This window comes from Marmota marmota, unplaced genomic scaffold (genome assembly GCF_001458135.2).
Source record: "Marmota marmota marmota unplaced genomic scaffold, marMar, whole genome shotgun sequence".
Lineage (NCBI taxonomy): Eukaryota > Metazoa > Chordata > Mammalia > Rodentia > Sciuridae > Marmota > Marmota marmota.
Window position 1 is genome coordinate 40,813,433 of NW_025999842.1, and position 20,811 is coordinate 40,834,243.

General features: G+C 30.9%; 1 protein-coding gene across 1 annotated transcript in view; it reads right to left on the reverse strand.

The window, feature by feature from the left end:
- Nucleotides 1-20,811, reverse strand: part of LOC107155096 (triadin-like) — a 149,375-nt gene that overhangs the window by 15,110 nt on the left and 113,454 nt on the right. Inside the window, exons 18-19 of the mRNA XM_048800416.1 lie at nt 20,629-20,655; nt 19,903-19,941 (exon numbers count right to left, since the gene is read on the reverse strand). Coding sequence (XP_048656373.1) covers nt 19,903-19,941; nt 20,629-20,655 — 66 coding nt within the window. The remainder of the gene's footprint in view (nt 1-19,902; nt 19,942-20,628; nt 20,656-20,811) is intronic.

Here is a 20,811-nt window from a genome sequence, read left to right on the forward strand (position 1 = left end):
TTCGATGGCAATAGGGAAATTTCCTTTGTGGATTTGGAGGAACTGGAGGGATAAATGAAAAAAAGGCGGATACTATAGTAAGGTCCATTGGAAAGTTGTGCAGACAAAGGGTCAAGTTGGGAGTTGAAAATGTACAACGAAAGGTGAGAAAATTAGGATTAAGAACAATTTGGGGTCTAATACTGTTATGGTTTGGAGGTGAGACATCCCCCAAAAGCTCATGGGTAAAACAATGCAAGAAAGTTAAAGTGAAATGATTGGGTTTTGAGAGGCTTAACCCAATCCATGAATTGATTTCCTGATGGGATTAACTGGGTATTACCTGTAGATAGGTAAGATGTGGCTGGAAGAGGTCAGTCACTGTGAGTGTTATGTTGTGATATATATTTTGTATCTGGGGAATGTAATCTTTCTCTGCTTCTTGATCATCATGTGAGTGGCTTCCCTGTACCACACTCTTCTGCCATGATGTTCTTCTGCCTCATGTTGAGCCCTGAGGAATGGAGCTTGCTATCTAGGGACCGAGACTTCTGAAAACTTGGGCTCCCAAATAAACTTTTCCTTCCCTAAAATTGTTCTTATCAGATCTTTTAGTTCCAACAGTGAAAAAGCTGACTAAAACAAATCCATGAAGAGGTAAGAAGTGGGATCAATAGCAAGGGTGGATGATTCCACTAAGGAAGAATGCAGAAGATCAATAGGACTAAGGACACAAGAGTTCAAACTCCAGGGAAAAGCAACAGAAACCCAACACCAGGGACACACACTCCGAAAGAAAAACAAACAAACAAATAGCTTGATAATATGGAGATCAAAAAGGGAAAGCATTTCCAGAGGGTGGTGGACTCAGAAGGTAGTAATGTGTCATAAAGGCAGGAAAAGGTAACAAAGCTTTGAGATGTGGAGCTCTCTGTTGAACGTTGAGCTATTTGAGGAAGGTATTAGGGAGAATATGCTCGTTGTGTGGTTTCAAGCTGAAGGAAATCATGACAAATTGCAAGTTTATCTCAGAAGTGCAGCTGTAAATAAAAGCAGAGCAAAAGTACAACAGCTTCAGAAAGAAAAAATAAAAGAAGGGAAATTTTATATGAAGGAATATTTGTAGGCAGAGAGAGGAGGATTCCTCTCTGATGATGCATGATTTGTGGAGCAAGAGGGGAAGGGGTCAAAGAGGATTGGATTCTGGAGCAAAGATGCTTCCTTATCTGAGAATGGAAGGGTGGCAGCCAGCAGAATGGGAAAGATTAAAAGAGATCATAACTTGGGGAGAGAATGAATTTTCAAGAATTCATAGTGAAGACAGAGTGTTAATTTTTTTCTTGTTTTTAGAAATAAAATTTTCTTGTGTAGTATCCAGACTGCTCCTCATACACTTAGAAAATATGATAAATAAATAAAAACTACCTAAATAATGCATGCATATGCACCAGCACAGTAACTGCATGTTTATCTCCACTAGCAATCTATTCTGATTTCTGCAGTTACAAGAGATACTCATTGGTAAACAACTGGGAACCTTTGGTACAAACACAAAAGAAACTTAGCATGGATTTTTATATTCTTCTTCCCTCCTCCTACTTGATCAAATTCACTGCATCACTTTGAGACTATAGAGATATTCAAGGCTCCAAATTATTTTCTCAACTGCTTTACTGAATTGTGTAAACAGTTTAATAGAATATTACATTCTATGAGTTTACATTTTCCCAAGAAATCCTATGAATCCACAGTTGACAGCAAGTTTATTGTAGCCCTCAGGTATGAGAGCCTCCCTCTATATAGGCTATTATTTAAAATGATCATGAGTTAAAAAAGAAATAGTAATTGAACTGGTACACTGAGCAATATTCACAGAATTCTTGAAATTGACTCCAGGGAATAATACAGTTTACAGAGACAGTTCACATTTGGAATTTTGCACACAGCACAAAGTGAACTCAGGGTGTTCAATAAATGTATGAAATCCTTTCAGTGTCTGTCCTGTCACTCTATGGATAAGAGACTGTCTTGGGGGCAATGTCAGAATAACTTAACATCAACCCAAAACGAATGAGGCCACATTCCTGGGACCCAAAGACTAGTAATAAACAATGACAAACATTTCACCACATGTGCCTTATATATGACTTTCTCTGGGTTCAGGCAAAAAGAGGTATCAGAGTGATGTGTTCATATTAGGAGGCTTCAGTCAAAAACAACTACTCCATTTTTTTTCCTCCTGGTACAAAATCTCCATGGATTTAATTACTCTTGCTCTTAATAGTGAGATTGATTTAAATCCAACCAAAAAATCAGGGAACTGTGTCTTTTTATTATTATGTTGCTTTATGGTTTTAAATATTTTGGCACAAAAGCATAAGTAAACTCTGTCCCTAGCAGGAGAAGTGACATATCATGTACTGTCATCACTATCGTCCTCAGTCCTCAGCCTCATGTCATTCTAATGGCTGCCAACTAATAGTCACTTATCATGCACCAAACATTATTTTACACAATGTTATTTTATCTTATTTCATCATTCCAAAATTTCTATACAATATATTATAATTCAGAACTTAAAGTTACAGAAGTATAGGCTTGTTAAGTAATTTTTTCCATATTTACACAGCTTTTAAGTCATTATTAAAACCAGGTGTTTCTGAAGCTAATTTCCTGGTTATCAGCCACCACCCACGAAACCAGTTTTATTCCTAATGTGAATGCGGTGCTGTTTCTAACAAACACTACATTGAGTTGCTGGGTATGGTGTCACATGCCTATATTCCCAGCAACTCAGGAAGCTAAGGCAGGAGGGTCCTAACTTCAAGGCCAGCCTCAGCAATTTAGTGAGGCCCTAAGAAACTTAATGAAATCCTGTCTTAAAATAAAAAGAATAAAAAGGGCTGAGGATATGGCTCTGTGGTTAAGCACACCTGGATTCCATGGATTTTAGTGTTCATCCGTATTTCTTTCTAGCATGTGACCTCCAAAAAACAGAAGTCAGTCATTTTTTAAAGCAATCACTTTTAGTTATATATGCATTTTGAACAAATATATATACAAACCTTCACACATAAAGCCTGAAATAAACTTTGACCCATGAAAGATGGCCTTTTTTTCTTTTTCAAAAGCTTATGCATAATAAAAACGTTTATGCATTAATAAGAATGGTGTTCTTTATAATAAATATTAGATTTAAGAGTCTATGATTAAGCACTCTAAATTTTTAATGATGTATTTATTTTTATACAAATGCCTGAAACTAAGACATCAGATATTTCCTTTTTTAATTTAGAAATTTAGAAAGGTAAGTAAAAACTCTTGGTTAAAATAAAATTGGAAGATAAAAGCTTAAAGATTGTTGGATACTAAAACTTGTGAGAATATGGCCAATGGTATCCCCTACAGTATTCAGTCACAACACAAATAAAACTTCTTTCTATTCTTTTGAGGTGGTGGGCCCAGAGAAGGTAAAGGAATTCCCTAAACAAAATACCCACCTCCTACCCCCAAGAAAGGGTAGAAACAAATCCTGCTGATGTATAAGAGGTGATGTGATGTGGAAGAGAAGAACTCACAAAGCCTGCAAGGGTAGAAGTAGAGAAAACAAAGGAGCAGCTCCAGAGAAGGGAGAACAACAACCCGCAACAGCCATCAGGCATCTCTGGATAATATATATATAATCTGGATGACTCCAGATTATACACTGATACTCAGGGAGGAGGATGAACAAATGGCAAATAAGAATGAGAAACGATACTTAATGTTTCTTACTTGCCATTTATATATGCTTCTTGGTAAAGGGTCTGATAGAAGTCTTTCATTTATATTTAATTTCTTTAAATAGATTTTATATTATTTTTGTTGTACTCAATTTAAAAGTACAATTTTTGTTAGATATATGATTTCCCAATAGTTTACCTGTCTACTTTTTCTTCCAAAAAGCAATAAGTTTTAATTTTGATGATACACAATTTATATATTTATTTCTTTTGGTGCCATTTCTAATACCTCTTCATCTAAACCAAGGTCCCCAAAATATTTTCTCTTAAAAGTTTGATAATTTCATGGTTTACATTGAGTAATATACCTTTTTCTTGAGTTAATAAAAATATAATTTTTTCTTGAGTAATCTGTGAGGATTAGATTGCAGATCACTTTTTAGAAATATGGATGGCCAGTTGTTCCTGCACTACTGGTTGAAAAGACTCTGTTCTTCACCGAGTTGTTTATGAACTTTTGTTAACAACAACAACAAAATGGCCCTGTTTACATAGGTCTCTTTCTATAATTTAAATATTTTTGTCAAAAACATACTCTGGTAATTACTGTAACCATATAGTTAACATATAAATCAGGTGGTATAATTACTCCAACTTTGAAAAAAAAAAGTGTTAGTCACTGTAAAAAGCTTTTCCATGACCAAAAATATTCTGTCTGGACTTGGATTGGAAATGCAAATAAATTATAGATTAATTTGGGGAGAATTGATATTGTTATCAAATCTTCAAGTCCATGAATATGGTTATGTATCTGCATTTATTAAGGTCTTATTTGATAATTTTCATCATGATGTGGTAGTATTCAGTGTATAGATCCTTTATACATTTTGTTGATTTATACATGTGTTTAATTTGGGAGGACTTACATTAATTTTTATTTTGGTTTTCAAATATGCATTGTTTTTATTTAGAAAATGATGGCTTTTGTGCATGGATTTTGCAACTTGCAACTTGGTTAAATTCACTTACTAAATCCAGGAGCTTTTTGTCTATACTTTTTTTTTCATTCTGTAGAGACAATCACAATGTCTATGACCAGTAGCACTTTTGTTTCTTCCTTTCTCATCCATATTATTTAATTTTCTTTCTTTGCCTTTTGTAGTGGAAAGAAGCTGCACTATAATATTGAACAGAAGTGGTGAGAGTATACATTTTGGTCTTATTCTTGATCTAGAGAAAAGCATTCAGTCTTCTCTCTCTTATGATAGGTCAGCTATAGGTTTTCACAAATATCCTTTGACAATATAAGGAAGTTTTTTCCTTAGTTTCCTGAGAGATTTTATGATGAATCAGTGTTGAGTTTTTATCAAATTTTTAATATGAGTCAATTGATAACAGATAGCTTCTCTGCTTTGGGTTATTAATTTGGTGTTATATTAACTGATTTTCAAAAAAGAAAAAAAAATAGTCTTGAATTCCTGGGATATGCTCCTCTCTGATTCAATGTATTGTTGAATTTATGTATTTCTTGATTGTTTTCTAGAATTGTATTGAAGATGTTTGCCTATATTTATGATGGAATTTAGTTTGTAGTTTTTGTTTTACTTTTTTTGGTATTTTTTCTTCTCTTATACTGTGTCTTCTTTTGGTATAAGTTCATGGTTTTATAAAATGATTTGCTTAGCAATATTTCCTCTAATATTTTTTTGTAACTGATCATATGAAATTGGTACTATCTCTTCCATAAATCATAATAATCTCCAGTAAATCCACTGGGCCTTCAAATTTCAGAATTATTTTAACAATGCAATAAATTGTATTAGGTAGTAGTTATAGAGTTATTTAAATGATCTACTTCATATTGGCTGTTTGGGTATTCAGTGTTTGTTAAAAGAATTGGTTCATTTCATTTAATTTGTAATTGTGGAATTTTCATAATATTTCGGTATTATTTTTTGAGTGCATCCAGTGTCCATTGTGATATTCCCTCTTTCATTCCTATATTGATAATTTGTGGAGTTTTTTTGTTGTTTATTTGTTTTTCTTTTTCAGTATTGAATGATATCTATTGATCTTATTGCTATTTTCAAAGAATCAGTTTTTTACTTATTTCTGTAAACTCTTCTGTCTTCATTCACAATAATTTATGTTCTTTATGATTTCCCATTTTCTGATTGCTTTGTCCCAATTTTGTTCCTATTTTCTTTACTTCTCTGATATGAACCTAAAATCTACAAATGTTCTTTCTGTGTACAGTTTTAGCTGCATTCCATATATGTTGATGTGTTGTATTTCTATTTTGGTTTGTTTAATTCTTATCTAAATTTTTTAAGACTTCCACTTGGCAAATGAATAATTTACAAGGTTGCCATTTAATTTACAAGTGCTCAGCTACTTCCTGTAATGCTTCTGTTATAGATTTCTAGTTTAATCCCATCTTGTCCACAGAACACACCTTGAATGATTTCAATTCTTTTAAATTTATTGTTTTGTTTTTTATTGCCCACATTCTTTTTTATTTAGTATTTGACACTGTGATATTTAGTGGAATGCAGAGGGTTATATTTGTGACTTCCAATGTACATGTTACATTTTAGTATAAATATTTTTCCAGGTCAATAACATCTCTTGATACAAATAAAAGAAAATGTTAATCTTCTTTTGAAAAAAAACTTTCTCAATTTTAGCTCTTATGATACCCAGAAAGGGAGATACATTAAGATCAAGCATAGATGATCTCAATATCAAAGTCTCAAATACAGGAAAAAGAAAAAAAAGACTATCATGAGTCAGAGTTCAAGGAAGCACCAAACCATAAATTTATATCACAAAATACTTCTAATATTGACATTTTTCACCTACAGGACTTAAAATATATATGTAAAACTTTTAAAGCATGGAAGTATTTATAAATAATGACAAGCAACATGAAATTACAAAATAACCAGGTTGGGTATAAGTCAAAGTTGAACGTATGCTTAGCAACTTAGCATGAGCCCCCAGCAGGAAAAGTAAACAAATAAATAAAATTACCAGTTTGTTTTCAAAAATAATTAAAAATAAATATACATATTAAATAGCATATTATCTAGACTTGAAGGAAGTAATTGTAAACTGTGTGTTAAAATCAGTTAAAGTAAATATTGCTTAGACAAGGATGTAAGGAATCTTAAAGAAATACTAAGGAAAAAAATGTGTATTTTTAACATATTTTTAATCAGTAGAAAGAATCAATAGAATAAAAAAAAGGAAAAGACAATATTTTGAAAAAATAATGACTACACATTGGTAATGACTCAAATTGGTAGAAGAAGAAAATGAATTCATGTGTTCTGGAAATATTTCACAATATGAGAATATTCCATCCTAACAAACTGTAGTGAAACTAAAATAGACAAGAAGCAATGAGAAAACAAGAAAAAGTGGCAATTAAAGCAGTACGACAATCCCACTTCTAACAGTGGAAAAGAAAATACAGTGGAATACAATGCATAACTGTAGAGCAAGATTATGGGTCCAGCAAAAAAATAAATAAACAAATAAGTAAATAAATAAAAAGAAGAAGAAGAAAAAGAAGGAAAGAAAAGAAAGAGCAAGAAAAGAAGGAAAGAATTCCAGGATGATATATAGAGATTTTTTCAGATAAATAAAAATTGAATGTTTCCGCCTGTGGGACTCAGCACAAGACATTCCTAAATGTTCCAACAGAAAAGTACCAATATCAAAGAAAGATGCAAAAGAATGGGAAGCAAATAAACTGATAAACATCTAGTAAATATAGACACATATTAATGGGAATACAATACCAATGAAATTAATGTGTTCACCTTTTTAAACTAAAAATATTGAACAAAGTTACTATATAAGTCAAGATTAGTTATGCTGGAATTTGTATCTTAATATTCTTGTTTACAAGGGGTTGTTTTATGGAAACTTTATGCCTTATTAGTGTGCATGCAAAAAATGTCAAGGGTAACAACTGGAGTCACAGAAATAATGTGTCCCCTTTTGGGATTTCAGGGAATTTAGAAAGCGAAGGGAAAAAAAAAAAACATTTAAAATGGAAAAACAATCTTCAATTTATAAATGTCAAGAAAGTTTATAAAGAAACATTATGAGAACATGAAAAATAGAAAATAACCATGATGGGTTATTAAATATTTATTAATATTTTAAAATATTATTAATAATAATATTAATTATAATATTAATAATAATCATAAAAAGTAGTCAAAATTCATGAGATTAAAAGTAAGGATCATTATACTAGGCAAAGTACAATATAAAATGTACCTTTATATTGTTTAATAGGCACATATTCTGAAGCAAAATGTCATTGAAAGGCATAAATTAAAGGTCTATAAAAGACATTCTGGTAAAATATTAACCAAAATAAGCTAAGATAACTATATGAATATCAGACTTTATGCACTTTAAGAAAGAACCTAAGAAGGAATATAAAAGTCACTATATAAAGGTTTAATTTATCAGAAAAAAATAATTAATGTAAACATATAAAATAACTGCTAATATAAAAATAATAAAGCTGCATGGATAAACTGATAGTTTCACATTATAGTAGATTTCAATATGTTTTATTTCAATTGTTGATACTTCAAGTACACAAAAAAATGAAAAATGGTATAGAGTATTTGAAAAACACTGTGAAGCTCAATTTAATGAATTAAATAACATTGTGTTTATGTTAGAATATACACATTCTTCTAAATTACACATAAAATACTTAACTTATAACATATTAGATCACAAGATAATCATTGAGCACATTTAAAAGATAAGACTGGTTTCTCTGTGACCACACAATTAAGTTGGAATTGGTTTTAAATAGGATAACTTTGGAAATGAATAAATTACACACAAAACACTGATGAATTTGAGAAGCATACCACTAAGCCTCTGAATAAAATTTACCCTGTACTACATGTATACAAACACACACATACACACAGGTGTTAAAAGACTAATAATGTCATTAAATTAGAAAAAAATAATGGAGGGAATCACAAAAATAAAATGTATTGTAGTAATGACCTTTGAAAGATTTTGGTGATATGTAGTTCTCATAAGTTTCACATGGTTATTTTGTATCTATCAGATAACTACATAATAAAATGCTTTTAGAAAACAAAATGCACTGGAAAAATTAGTATTTGTGGAGAATAACCAGAAATTTTAATTGTTAACATTAATTTGTATACAATGGAAAATACTTGAAAAAGAAAAATGATCTTCTCTTACATATTTTCTGAGGAATTATTTAAGAAATGGGAAAGCTCTTTTTCTCTCTGTTTTGATTTAATTAATCTCAGTAACTTAAACAATGTAAAGTCAGATCATACAGTGATAGAATTATGGCTTCTTTTCCCCTAAAAACATTAGAGAGGTGGGTACTAGAATTTAACCTGGGGCCTCTTGCATGATAGGCAAGTGCTCCAACAGTGAGCTACAACCACAGTTTTTTTTTTTTCCTAAGCAATTTTAACAGATGAGGGGAAGGGATTTAATAGTCACTTTGTTTCTGCAATTCCACTTATTCATTGGGAAATATTTTGATCTAATTTAAAACACATGAATTCAAAATATAATCGGCATGAATAACACCATTCAAATTTATTCTGTGCAGTTAAGTAAATGGTGTCTCAAGACTTGTTCTCTATCTGCATCTTAAACAGACTATTAAGTTTTCTTGTGCTGGGCTAGAAATGTGACTGGCATATGTTTTACAGTGATAAAATGGGTTCACTATTTAGAATTTGAAATGTTGATATGTCACCATTAATTAATTGCAAACTGTTTTTTGTCAGCAACTTAATTAGTCTGAGATAATGTAAATTAATTTTAGTGGTAAATTAACTCTTACGTGACTTTTACCTTGGATTTGATATCTTTAGAAAAAGATAAGTGATGTGCCTAGATAAAAGGAAAATGAAGATATCCACATAAAGCAAAGTATATTCTTTCTAAGAATGCCAAGTATAGTAATTATATTGGGCCACTGGATTGTCATTTAAAACATTCAATCTCAGTTACACTTATTTTTTGAAAAAAGTGAAATATTACACCAATTGGGAATCACATCCCAATTGATAAATTCTAGTTATCTGATATTACTGGAAATTTTTGATGCAGAAACATAATAAAATTAGTTTGTGTTTTTATTATTGTCAAGTAGTATGCTTTAGATTTGGTTCATTACATTCTTTAAAAATATTCATTGTTTGCTTGCCAGGCCTAAGATTGACCAAACATAAATTCAGAAAAAAAGTATTAACTTTTATATGTATAAAATCTTTATTTAATGTTACCTTAAGCTTATTTAAATTTCAGACTAATTTCCCAGGTAGCTTACTTCTGACATCTAAAATATTTATAATACCTTAACAGTCAAACAAATTTCTTATTCACTACCCGTATTTATAAAAGAAAAAAATGCTAAATCGAAAAGCAAGTGAAAATTTGAAAAAGTTACAAAGCTTTTTAAAAACCAGAAAGTTAAGATATAAAAGAATTATTTTAAAGAAAATGGAATTTTAAAGAACAAGGAAGTCCTGACTAGTGTTCTAGCAGACTTGGTTGAAGTTTCACTGAAAAGCAGTCGCCTTCCCTAAGAGATTCAGTTTTATTAGGATAACCATACAATGTTAAACCCGCTAGTTTGGACCAAAATCAAAACTAGATCTCAAACTCAAAAATAGATCTCAGAGATTGAACTCAGGGTGCTTGACCACCGAGCCATAGCTCCAGCCCTATTTTTGTTTGCCTTTTTGTTTTTGGTGTTGCTAGCTACGGACTGAACCCAGGGTCTAATGCATGCAAGGTATACTTCTACCACCTAAGCTATATACCCAACCCAGTTCTCAAAGACTATTATGGTTATTCCAAATCTGTGTGGAGGCTGGCAATTTTGGTGAAGTGCTCATGGTAAAATGCTCACTATTTGTGACTGAAGAATTTCACAGGAGATGCCAAAGTGAAACCTCCCATAGCATGTTCTGAAAAAAATGTTTTTTATTACATTGCTCAGTTTGAAATACCTATTTTGAGGAACTAAGCAACCTGGCTTTACTAAAATGTTGGCCAGCTGACAATACAACAAAAGAACTATGGATACCTGTACAATTTATGTCCTTGATACCCCAATATCCATTGCTGTGATATACTGTCCTTAAGAACCTAGAGACTCATCTAGATGAAAACCTTCCCTGGGACACTCATTACCCTTTAATGATGTGATTTCTCACTCCTTTGTTTTATTTCATGTTTTTCTTTTAGGCAATCCTTGGGAATAATACTTTAGGATGTATAGTTCTTGTTGCAGTTGTTTTGTTTTTTTCCTGACAAAAAGGTTCAAATGATTTAAAACATTAATATTAAGGTAGAGTGCAGTGACACACACCTGTAATCCCAGTGGCTGTGAAGGTTGAGGCCGGAGGATACCAAGTTCAAAGCCAGACTCAGTTTTACCCTAAATGTCTTTACTTCCTGCTTCTTTCTAGCCCTCATCTCCAAACAACTCATTTTCATTCCCTCTATATGCTATGGTCTCTTGGTTGCCCTCTTCTTTCCTTTTCTTCACTTATCCCAACAGTAATCATTCTGAGGCCTTATCTCCTTCTTCAAGTCTCCTCTCACTAGCCCTAGCTGCAGGCAGAGTGTGGGGTAAGGCGGCTTTCTAGGGTTTTTCCTGAGGATTAGTAGAATTTTTGCCTTTGTATCCATGAAATGATTCAGTCTCCTCAAATGATTACTGAAGTTCATGTGGGATTCTATCCCTTGAAATCAAAGAACTGAATGACATATATAACAAATACTATATTTGAATGATTTTCTTATAGTCTCTTCAATATTCAAGCATTGCATTGAAAGCACTCAATAAATTTTGAGACCTGCTCAGCATAATGCAGTACCCACTAACTACATGGACCTGAGGGGAGTTCAAATGGACCTAGCACAAGTTGAAATAAGCCATTAGAGTAAAATACACAATTTGACATCTCAATATCAGAAAAAGATGTAAATACCCAATATATTTCTGTATTGATTACATATTGAAGTAATATTTCCCTATATTGAATTAAATAAAACATCATAAATTTCATCTCTTTTTTTAAGCTTTTTAATATATATTCTAGAAATTTAAAATTACACACATGGCCAGCATTGCATTTGTTTTGAATGGCACTGATTTAAAATTACTTTTCTTAAATCTGGAAATGTGGGAAGGAATGCTGTTATGTCCCTGAATTGTAGGGATTTGCAGAAAATATACAATTGTATTTTGTACACATAGAATTCCTATCTGTACCTGAAAATTGAAATCTTAAAGAGTGTTTGGGGGAAATTCTTGTCTCCTTATGCTACATATGACCACACCCATTTCAAACTGAGAAATCCTTCTTAGACCTAAATTTTATTTAAATTAGTGAGTGAACATTAGAAAACAGCAGCAAATAAAACATCATTGTTCCACCATATGCATTCTATAGTCTTTTTGTGTGCGTGTGTTTGGTTGAGAATTTAAGGCAGACACAGGACTATTTTGTTTCAATGCTGAGAAGAAATATTTATTTGTATGCAAGTCAATTTACTCCAAGGTTCAAGAAGATAAGGTATTTTTGATATAAACTAAAATTTCACACAATATAGTTTTTTTAAAAAATTCAATGTAAGAATAAAAATTAATCAATTTCTGTCAGGCTTAAATAGGGTACAACTCAATCACTGAACATGTTAAAAATGAATAATATTTATAAATTTCACACTAAAATTTGTATGGGTGCCAAAGAGAAGTTGTAATCAATGCAAACTGTACTTATTTCATATTTGTAATGTTTTTTTCTGTGAAAACCAACCACAACACAAACCCCACACATTTGATTTAACTGAGATAAATGCAAAAAATTTGCAATTATATACCAGTGGCCTATATAAAATATTTAATATCTTTTGAGTATATTCCTTACTAGAATAGATGAATCTTTTGAACTTCAGTGGAAAGAATTATTTAACTTTTCATCAAGATCTTTTTTTTTTCTTATTCTCTGTTTAATTTTGACCTTAATAGTCCATGGACATTTATACATATTCATATTTTTTTCACTCATTTCTAGTATTTTTGAAGTAGTTAATTTTTATGGATTAGTTTTTTTTTGTTGTTGTTTGTTTGTTTTTTGGTGAACTGGGATGCTTGATTATTAGATTTTAGTTTGATTTGTATTCTTTTATTTTTATTTTAAATTTTAAAAATTTTTACTTCATATATATATATTATCTCCTGTTTCCCTTGATTCTCTCTTCTCTTCTAACAGCCAATTTCTATTGTTTTCCCTTTCACTCTTCCTTTAATTTTTTCACTTCTTCTCTCCTCCCTCATAATTATCATTTCTGTTCTCTCCCTGTTTACAATTTAAAATTATAAGCCATTGTGCAAACTTGCTATTTTTATTATAGGCAGTAACTGATAGTATTATTTCTATTTATTGTGATAATTAACATTGTAGATGTCATAGTAGGAACTATTTGGTTTAATGCTGTATATTTTCTGCATTGGTTGTTATTATTTGTCTCCCATAAACAGTGAGGTACTAGAAACCTTCAGGGACACTATAAGTCAATAGGGTAGAAACTCTAACTCAGATTCATATTGTTAGATGGATAGACACATAAACAACATGAAAAAACAAGGAAACACATTTCCCAAACAAAACCAAGACACTTCAGTAATAGAATCCATTGATACAATAGTGGAAGAAATGTCAGAGAAGGAGTTTAGAATGTAGACAAACTGGTCTATGAAGTAAAGCATGGTGTAAGGAAAAAATCAGAGAGAAAATACAATAAGTGAAAGATCACTTTAATAAAAAGGCAGAGATTCTGGAAAAAAAACAAGCAAGAATCCTTAAAATGAAGGACATAATAAACCAAATTAAAAGTTCAACAGAAAGCATCACCAACTGACTAGGCTACTTGGAAGACAGGATCTTAGACAATGAATACAAAATATATAATCATGAAAATAGAGTTGACCATGGAGAGAAGACATTAAGAAACTATGGACCAAACTTTCAAAATCTTTGGGATAATATAAAAAGATCAAATTTAATATTTATCAGGATAGATGAAGACACAGAGATACAAACCAAAGGTATACATAAACTTTTCAATGAAATAATATCAGGAAATTTCCCAAACCTAGAGAATGAAATGGAAAATCAAATACAAGAGGTTTATAGAACTCAAAATGTACAAACTCACAACAGATCCACACCACAGCACATTATAATGAAACTTCCTAATATACAGAATAAGGATAGAATTTTAAAGGCTGTGAGAGAAAAATATCAGATTGTGTAAAGGGGGAAACCAATTCAGATATCAACTGATTTCTCAACCCAGACCATCAAAGATAGGAGGTCCTGGAATAACATATGCCAATCTCTGAGAGAAAATGGATGCTAGCCAAGAATGTTATACCCAGAAAAATTAAGCTTCAGATTTGAAGATGAAATTAAAACCTTCCATGATAAACAAAATTTAAAAGAATTTCCACCTAGAAAACCTTCACTACAGAACATTCTCAACAAAATATTCCATGAAGATGAAATGAAAAAAAAAAAAAAAACAGCAAAGAGAGGAACTACACTAAGGGAATAGTCAATCAAAGGAGAAAATAATTCAAATTAAAAACTAGAAAGAAACCCAAATGACCAGGAATACAAATCATATCTCAATAATAACCTTGAACACAGAGCGGCAGATTGGATTAAAAAATAAAACCCAACAATATGCTTCTCTTCAAGAGAGTCACCTCACAGGCAAAGACATCCACAGACTGAAGGTGAAAGGATCACTCACATGGATCACATGAGCAAGCAGGGGTTTCTATCCTTATATCAGATAAAGTAGACTTTCAGCCAAAGTTACTCAAAAGGAACAAAGAAGGCCATTTCATACTGCTTAGGGGAATTATACACCAACAAGAGATAACAGTCATAAATATTTATGCCCCAAACCATGGAGCATCTAGGTACATCAAACAAACCCTTCTCAATTTCAAGAATCAAACCAACCACAGCACAATAATACTGGGTAAGTTTAACATGCCTCAGTCACCACTGGATATTATTCTTTGTTTAATTTGGACTAATGAATAAATAAAAAAACAATAGAAATAAAAAGTACAGTTGAGAATGTAGACTTAACAGACATATATATAATATTTTATCCATCAATGACTGATTACACTTTCTTCTCAGCAGCATATAGATGCTTCTCTGATATAGAGCATGTTATATAAGCTATCACATATGTTGGAATACAATTGCAATATTACCTTAATATATTTTTAGCATCTGTAGGGTTATTTTGAAAGCTTTCTTTCCATTAATATTAATTTTTGTGTTCTTACTTTTTTCTTGATTAGACTTGTTTGATTTTTATCAAATTTTAGCTGTATTATTTCTTCTCTATTTCATATATTTCTGCTCCTACTCTTAATTTTTCCCTCCTACTACATAATTTGAAAATAATTTTATTATTACTGTAGCATCTTTCTGATAAAATATCCAATAATAATGTTCAAAGACAATTAGAATTGTATTATAAAAGTACCTTAAGTTATAAATGGTAATCTGAATACTGTTTTATCCTACATATCTAGATATTTTAAGATTTCATTATCTCTTAGTTCAAAGCACTTTTTATTTACTTTTCTTGTGCTTTCTCCCTTGATCTCTGAGATATTTATAAATTTGCCATTTAATTTTTAAATAGTTGATATATAGGGGAGGGGTTCTATATACCTTAAGATGGTTGATTTTGTTTTTAGTTTAGTTGGACACAATACCTTTATTTATTTATTATTATTATTTTTTTATGTGGTGCTAAGGATCGAACCCAGGGCCTTATACATGCTGGGCGAGTGCTCTACCGCTGAGCCACAACCCCAGCCCCAAGATGATTTTAATATTGATTTTTAATATAATAAGTCATGGCAGTTCCTGTAAAGCATGATTTCTGTGAGCAGTTGGGCTCAGTGGAAAAAAAAATTGATAAATATAATACAGTTCTATATTGTCTTTGAACATGATTATTGGATATTTTAGTTAATCTCTTCTTTATATAAGAAAATATATAAAAAATCAGAAAAAAGCTACTATTCACTTCAGATGTCATAACATTTATGCTTTTTAAACATTCTTAGTAAAACCATCAGGATCTTTGTTAGGTGTTTGGGCTCAACTATAATTGCACCTAAAATTATTTCATGTGATATAATTTTTCTTAATACTTGCTTTTAAATCTCCAAGTTTTAATTAGGGTTGTGGCTCCGCGGTAGAGCATTCACCTAGCATGTGTAAGGCCCTGGGTTCGATCCTCAGCACCACATAAAAACAAGTAAAAACAAAAATAAAGGTACTGTGTCTAATTACAACTAAAAAATAAATATTAAAAAAAATAAATATCCAAGTTTTATAAGATATATTATTGAGAATTATTTTCTTTTCAAAAATAAATGAAGACCAGAACTACCAATTAGACTGTAAAACTATAATTAATGAATCTTTCAAAGCCCATGTAAAATTAGTTTTTCTATTAATTTCTGTGAGAGTTGTTACTATGTTTTTTCATTAAAATAGGCGTGTAAAGCAAAAGACATAAAGTAAGATGATTATCTCAAACACTATAGTAGACATTTATTTTCTTGAGGAAGAAGATTGGTAATATCTCTATTCTACGAATATTTGTTAAATGTCAAGAGCCAAGCTTTAAAATGTAACTTTTTAAAGGAATCTTTATTGAATGCTTTACTTTGAGATTTATAGTGTGTCTAATGTAAGCCTAAGAATTATAGATTTACAAAAATTAGAATATGCCAATAGAAAAAAAATTAAAATGTTTTGAGTTGGGATATTTGTATTTTAATGATATAGCAACATATTTCATGTATAAAATCACAAAATAAAATAATTAAAAAATATTTCACTAAGACTGACATAATATTATATTTCCTCTAAGAATACCAGCATTGGACTGGGGATATAGCACAATTTGTTGAGAGTTTGCCGTGCATGCATAAAGCCCTGGGCTCTAATCCTCAGCACCACAGAAAAACAACAACAACAAAAAAGAATACCAGCATTGTTTAGGAAGACAGGAATTAGAAAAAAATAAAATACATTCAGAGATATGATAAACTATGAATGAAGAAGTGCATACAGTGAGCTACAAAGAGGTCTCCAACCATACCTCCAAGATCTCTTAAGGGGGCAAATGGGATACATTTAGTCTTTGGGCTATTCTTATTGGTACATGTCTTTCTATTGTATTTGCAATAGTGCAATAGGATAGTGAAGTGGTATTAAAGAGGATTTAACTGCTGCAGTTTTTGGTGTCATACCTACTTGGATTTGAGACAAAATCCTGTCTCCACCATGAAAACACAGATATGTTAGATTTCCTTTATTGCACTTTTCTTTAAATAAGACAAATAATATTTGAGCTATGATAACAATGAAGTGAAAAAAATTTAAAAAATAAAAAAAGATATAGCTTTGAGTTTTCAAAATAAGTAATTTCTTATTCTTCTTGCTGACTCTCTCAAAGAGATATTAAGCAATATTTTGAAGAAATTTTCAATGTAAAAATCAAGACTGTATAGCATTCCACAAATGTGATTTGTTCTCTTACTGAAAATTTTACCCAATAATATTACTGATGATAATGTCTAAATTATTAACATTTATATAATTAAATTATATATTCAGAAGTGACCTGCCTTTTAGGTAGGCATGCTATATAGTAGGCAGCAAAAGGAAGACAACACAAAGCAAGTCTGGGGATCTATGTTTTTACATGAATGAAAATTGTTGACTTGGTTATGTTATGTTTACCTAGTGTCTTAGAAGTTAAGGCATGCTTTTAACTAATAGAGTTTGCCTAACTTTATATCACCAAAACTATAATTCAATTTATATATTTTATTTATGATTTGATGACAATATTACCAAAATAAATTTTAAAGAGCATGTATGCAGTTTGCATGCTACCATTTTTCCACCTTGTATCTAACATGAATTAATTTAAAAGACCAGTTTATAAATAATAAAATGTATTCATGATGCTAGCTATATTTCCAATTAATAGATAAAACAAATAAAAATTCTAGTTATAGTTCCTTTTCATTACTACAGGGATATCATTTTTTACATTACTCATGCTACAAAAGCCTTCTGAAATAGATGAAATTTCTTCTGGCATTAAATATATAAATAGTAAATATATAAATATTCATAAATATTGAATATTTATGCTTTAAATAGTTCTTTTTAAAATTTTTATTGAAATGTAAGCTTTTTGGTGGATTGTCTATCTGTTCACTTTCTCTTCTATTAGCAGAAGTGCCTACTAGACTTCTTGGCTTTTAAAAACTAGTGTTAATATTAACTAATATAATTCAGGCATTTCCATACCAACTTAACATTTGAATATTTATGAAGTTCAAGATTACCTTTTGTTACATTGTATAACTGAAGACTTTCTTTTCTTATTGTAACTATTTATAAAAATGTAAATCATGAAGTTTTACAGTGAAATTTCATTAAAAAATTGCCTCATGTAACTGTGAGCTTTATGAACATGGGCATAATTAGGAACTGTAAGTATTTTCTTTTTTTAGTATTTATTTTTTAATTTTTTAGGTGGACACAATATCTTTATTTTATTTTTATGTGGTGCTGAGAATCGAACCCAGGGCCTCACACATGCTAGGCGAGTGCGCTACCACTTGAGCCACATCCCAGGTCCACTGTAAATATTTTCTTGGGACCATTTTCAAAAATTTTATTTTTCATTAAAATAATACCTGACAAAACTAAATGTCAGCAGGAGAATTTTTTTGTTTGCATGAACTAAGATATATGATGAAAATAGTGATTAAATGAACTAGATTAATTACAATTCATAGAAATAGATATTTAATCTGGGGCTAAAGAAAACAGAATCTTATGTTTCTGACAATCATTCTGACCTAATGGATGCTTTTCTTCTGATCCATTCATATAAATTAAATATTTATATTTAGACTACACTTAATTATACTGAAATCATTGATTACTGTATTATATTGTATAGCTTACTAAATAAATAAATGTGCAAGGGAAAAAAGGACCATCATGATGGTGTAAAAAGCAGATGCTTATTTGCATTGATTGTCCTGTCATGCATTGCTCCTTTAACATTGCCATTAACACATGTCCACCAGTTATTTACCATATTTCTTCTTACAATCAGATCAATAGGCATTATATACATTGCTATGCTTTGTAAATGAGATATTCCCCAAATGGTCCTGTGCTAATGCAGAATATTTGGAGGTGAAATGATTGGATTCTGAGGGCTGTAACCTAGTCAGTCCATCCCAGTTTGCATGGACTGGGTTGTAACTGCAGACATGGTGGGCATGATTGGAAGAGGCAGATCACTGGAGACATGCCTTGGAAGACTGCATCTTTTCTGTGGCCCTTTCCCTTCTTCTATCCAACAATATGGTCCACCTCACCTGGAGTCCAAAGCAGTGGACTCTGCCAACCACAGACTGAACCTCTGGAATTGTGAGCCAAACTAAACTTTTCCTCCTCTAAGTTTTTCATCTCAGGTATTTTGTTCAAAGCAATACAAAAGATAACTAAAACTATGTCAATACAAGTTTCATTTGCAAATGATATAAATAAATTTTGACTCAAGAGTTTTTTGGTTTAGAGCATTGCATTATATTTCATTCTCTTAAAAAATTATCTTTTTTTTCTTTAACACCTCACTTCTGTTTTTTCAGTGAAGAAGAAATGGTAATTTAGAGTAACATATATATTAATATTTCTTAATGCTTAGAATTAAATTTGCATAATTAATGTCCATATTTCATAAGTCACATAAAATGAAATGTATGGTATTAATTTAGTAATAACAGGTAAAGTTTGTTTTAGGATATAAGTTCTTATTACCTTTAGATTTTTAAGGGTAATAACAATGCCTTGGCATACCATTTCCTATACATGCTATAATATCAGTGTCTACATTTCCATAAATTGTTTTTAAGTTATATAATTTGTATAATAATGTACTTTTGTTCCTTTGTTGTCATAGCTAATTTTATGTATGTATCTTAAAATGTCATATTTACCTTTACTTTCCTTTTCAGATTTTTCAATTTTCTTCTTCCCTGGGGAAGAGGGAATAACAATAAATTATCATCTTAAAAAACGTGATTTTCTTATTAATTCTTGGAATAAAGAGTTAAAGATGAGTTCAATCCTCTGAATGGAGGAGCTGGTGGTCAGGGATCTACCATTAAAAGATATATAGGAAGAGGCCATGTGTGAGAATATACATCCTGCTTGTATTCAGTCACCTCTATGCTTAGCCCTTCCTATTCCTTGCATGATTTGAGGTGAAACTAAAGGAAGCCATGGCTTTGTCAATAAGTTTGAACTCATACAATAGGGAAAACATTAAAATTTCCAATTGTTGTCTTCAGAAAATAAAGATTTAACAGTACTGTGGGTGCTCCATTAACAAAAAGTCACATATCTCCGAGTAAACTATAGATCAGTTTTCAAAACAGTCTTGATTGACTAATAATTTTCTTTATTATGTTTTTCAGACAAGAAAGAAAGAAATAAATATTTAATAAGACAACCTATTAGGTGTTAGAAATGTGACACAAGGTATTTCACTTAATCCTTAAATGTGTCTTTGAGGAAGTTAGTATGCCTGCTCTGTAGATGAGAAAACTGGGAATTTGACCAATTGAGGGATTTTCTCAATTCTATACAGCTAGATACAGATTCAAATTTGCACATTGTTTTTACAATTCAATGTTATCTCTGCTGAGATGCTGAATATTTACCTGATTCTGTGACTTCTGATGTTCCCTCTTTCAGGAAAAAAAAATGTGATATAAAAATATGAATGAATAGCAATTCATTATAATAGTAGATAAATTTTATTTTCAGATATTTTCTATTAAATTATAATAGACTCATTTTCTCAAAATGATGGAAACATACTGACAATATTTCTGAAATCCATA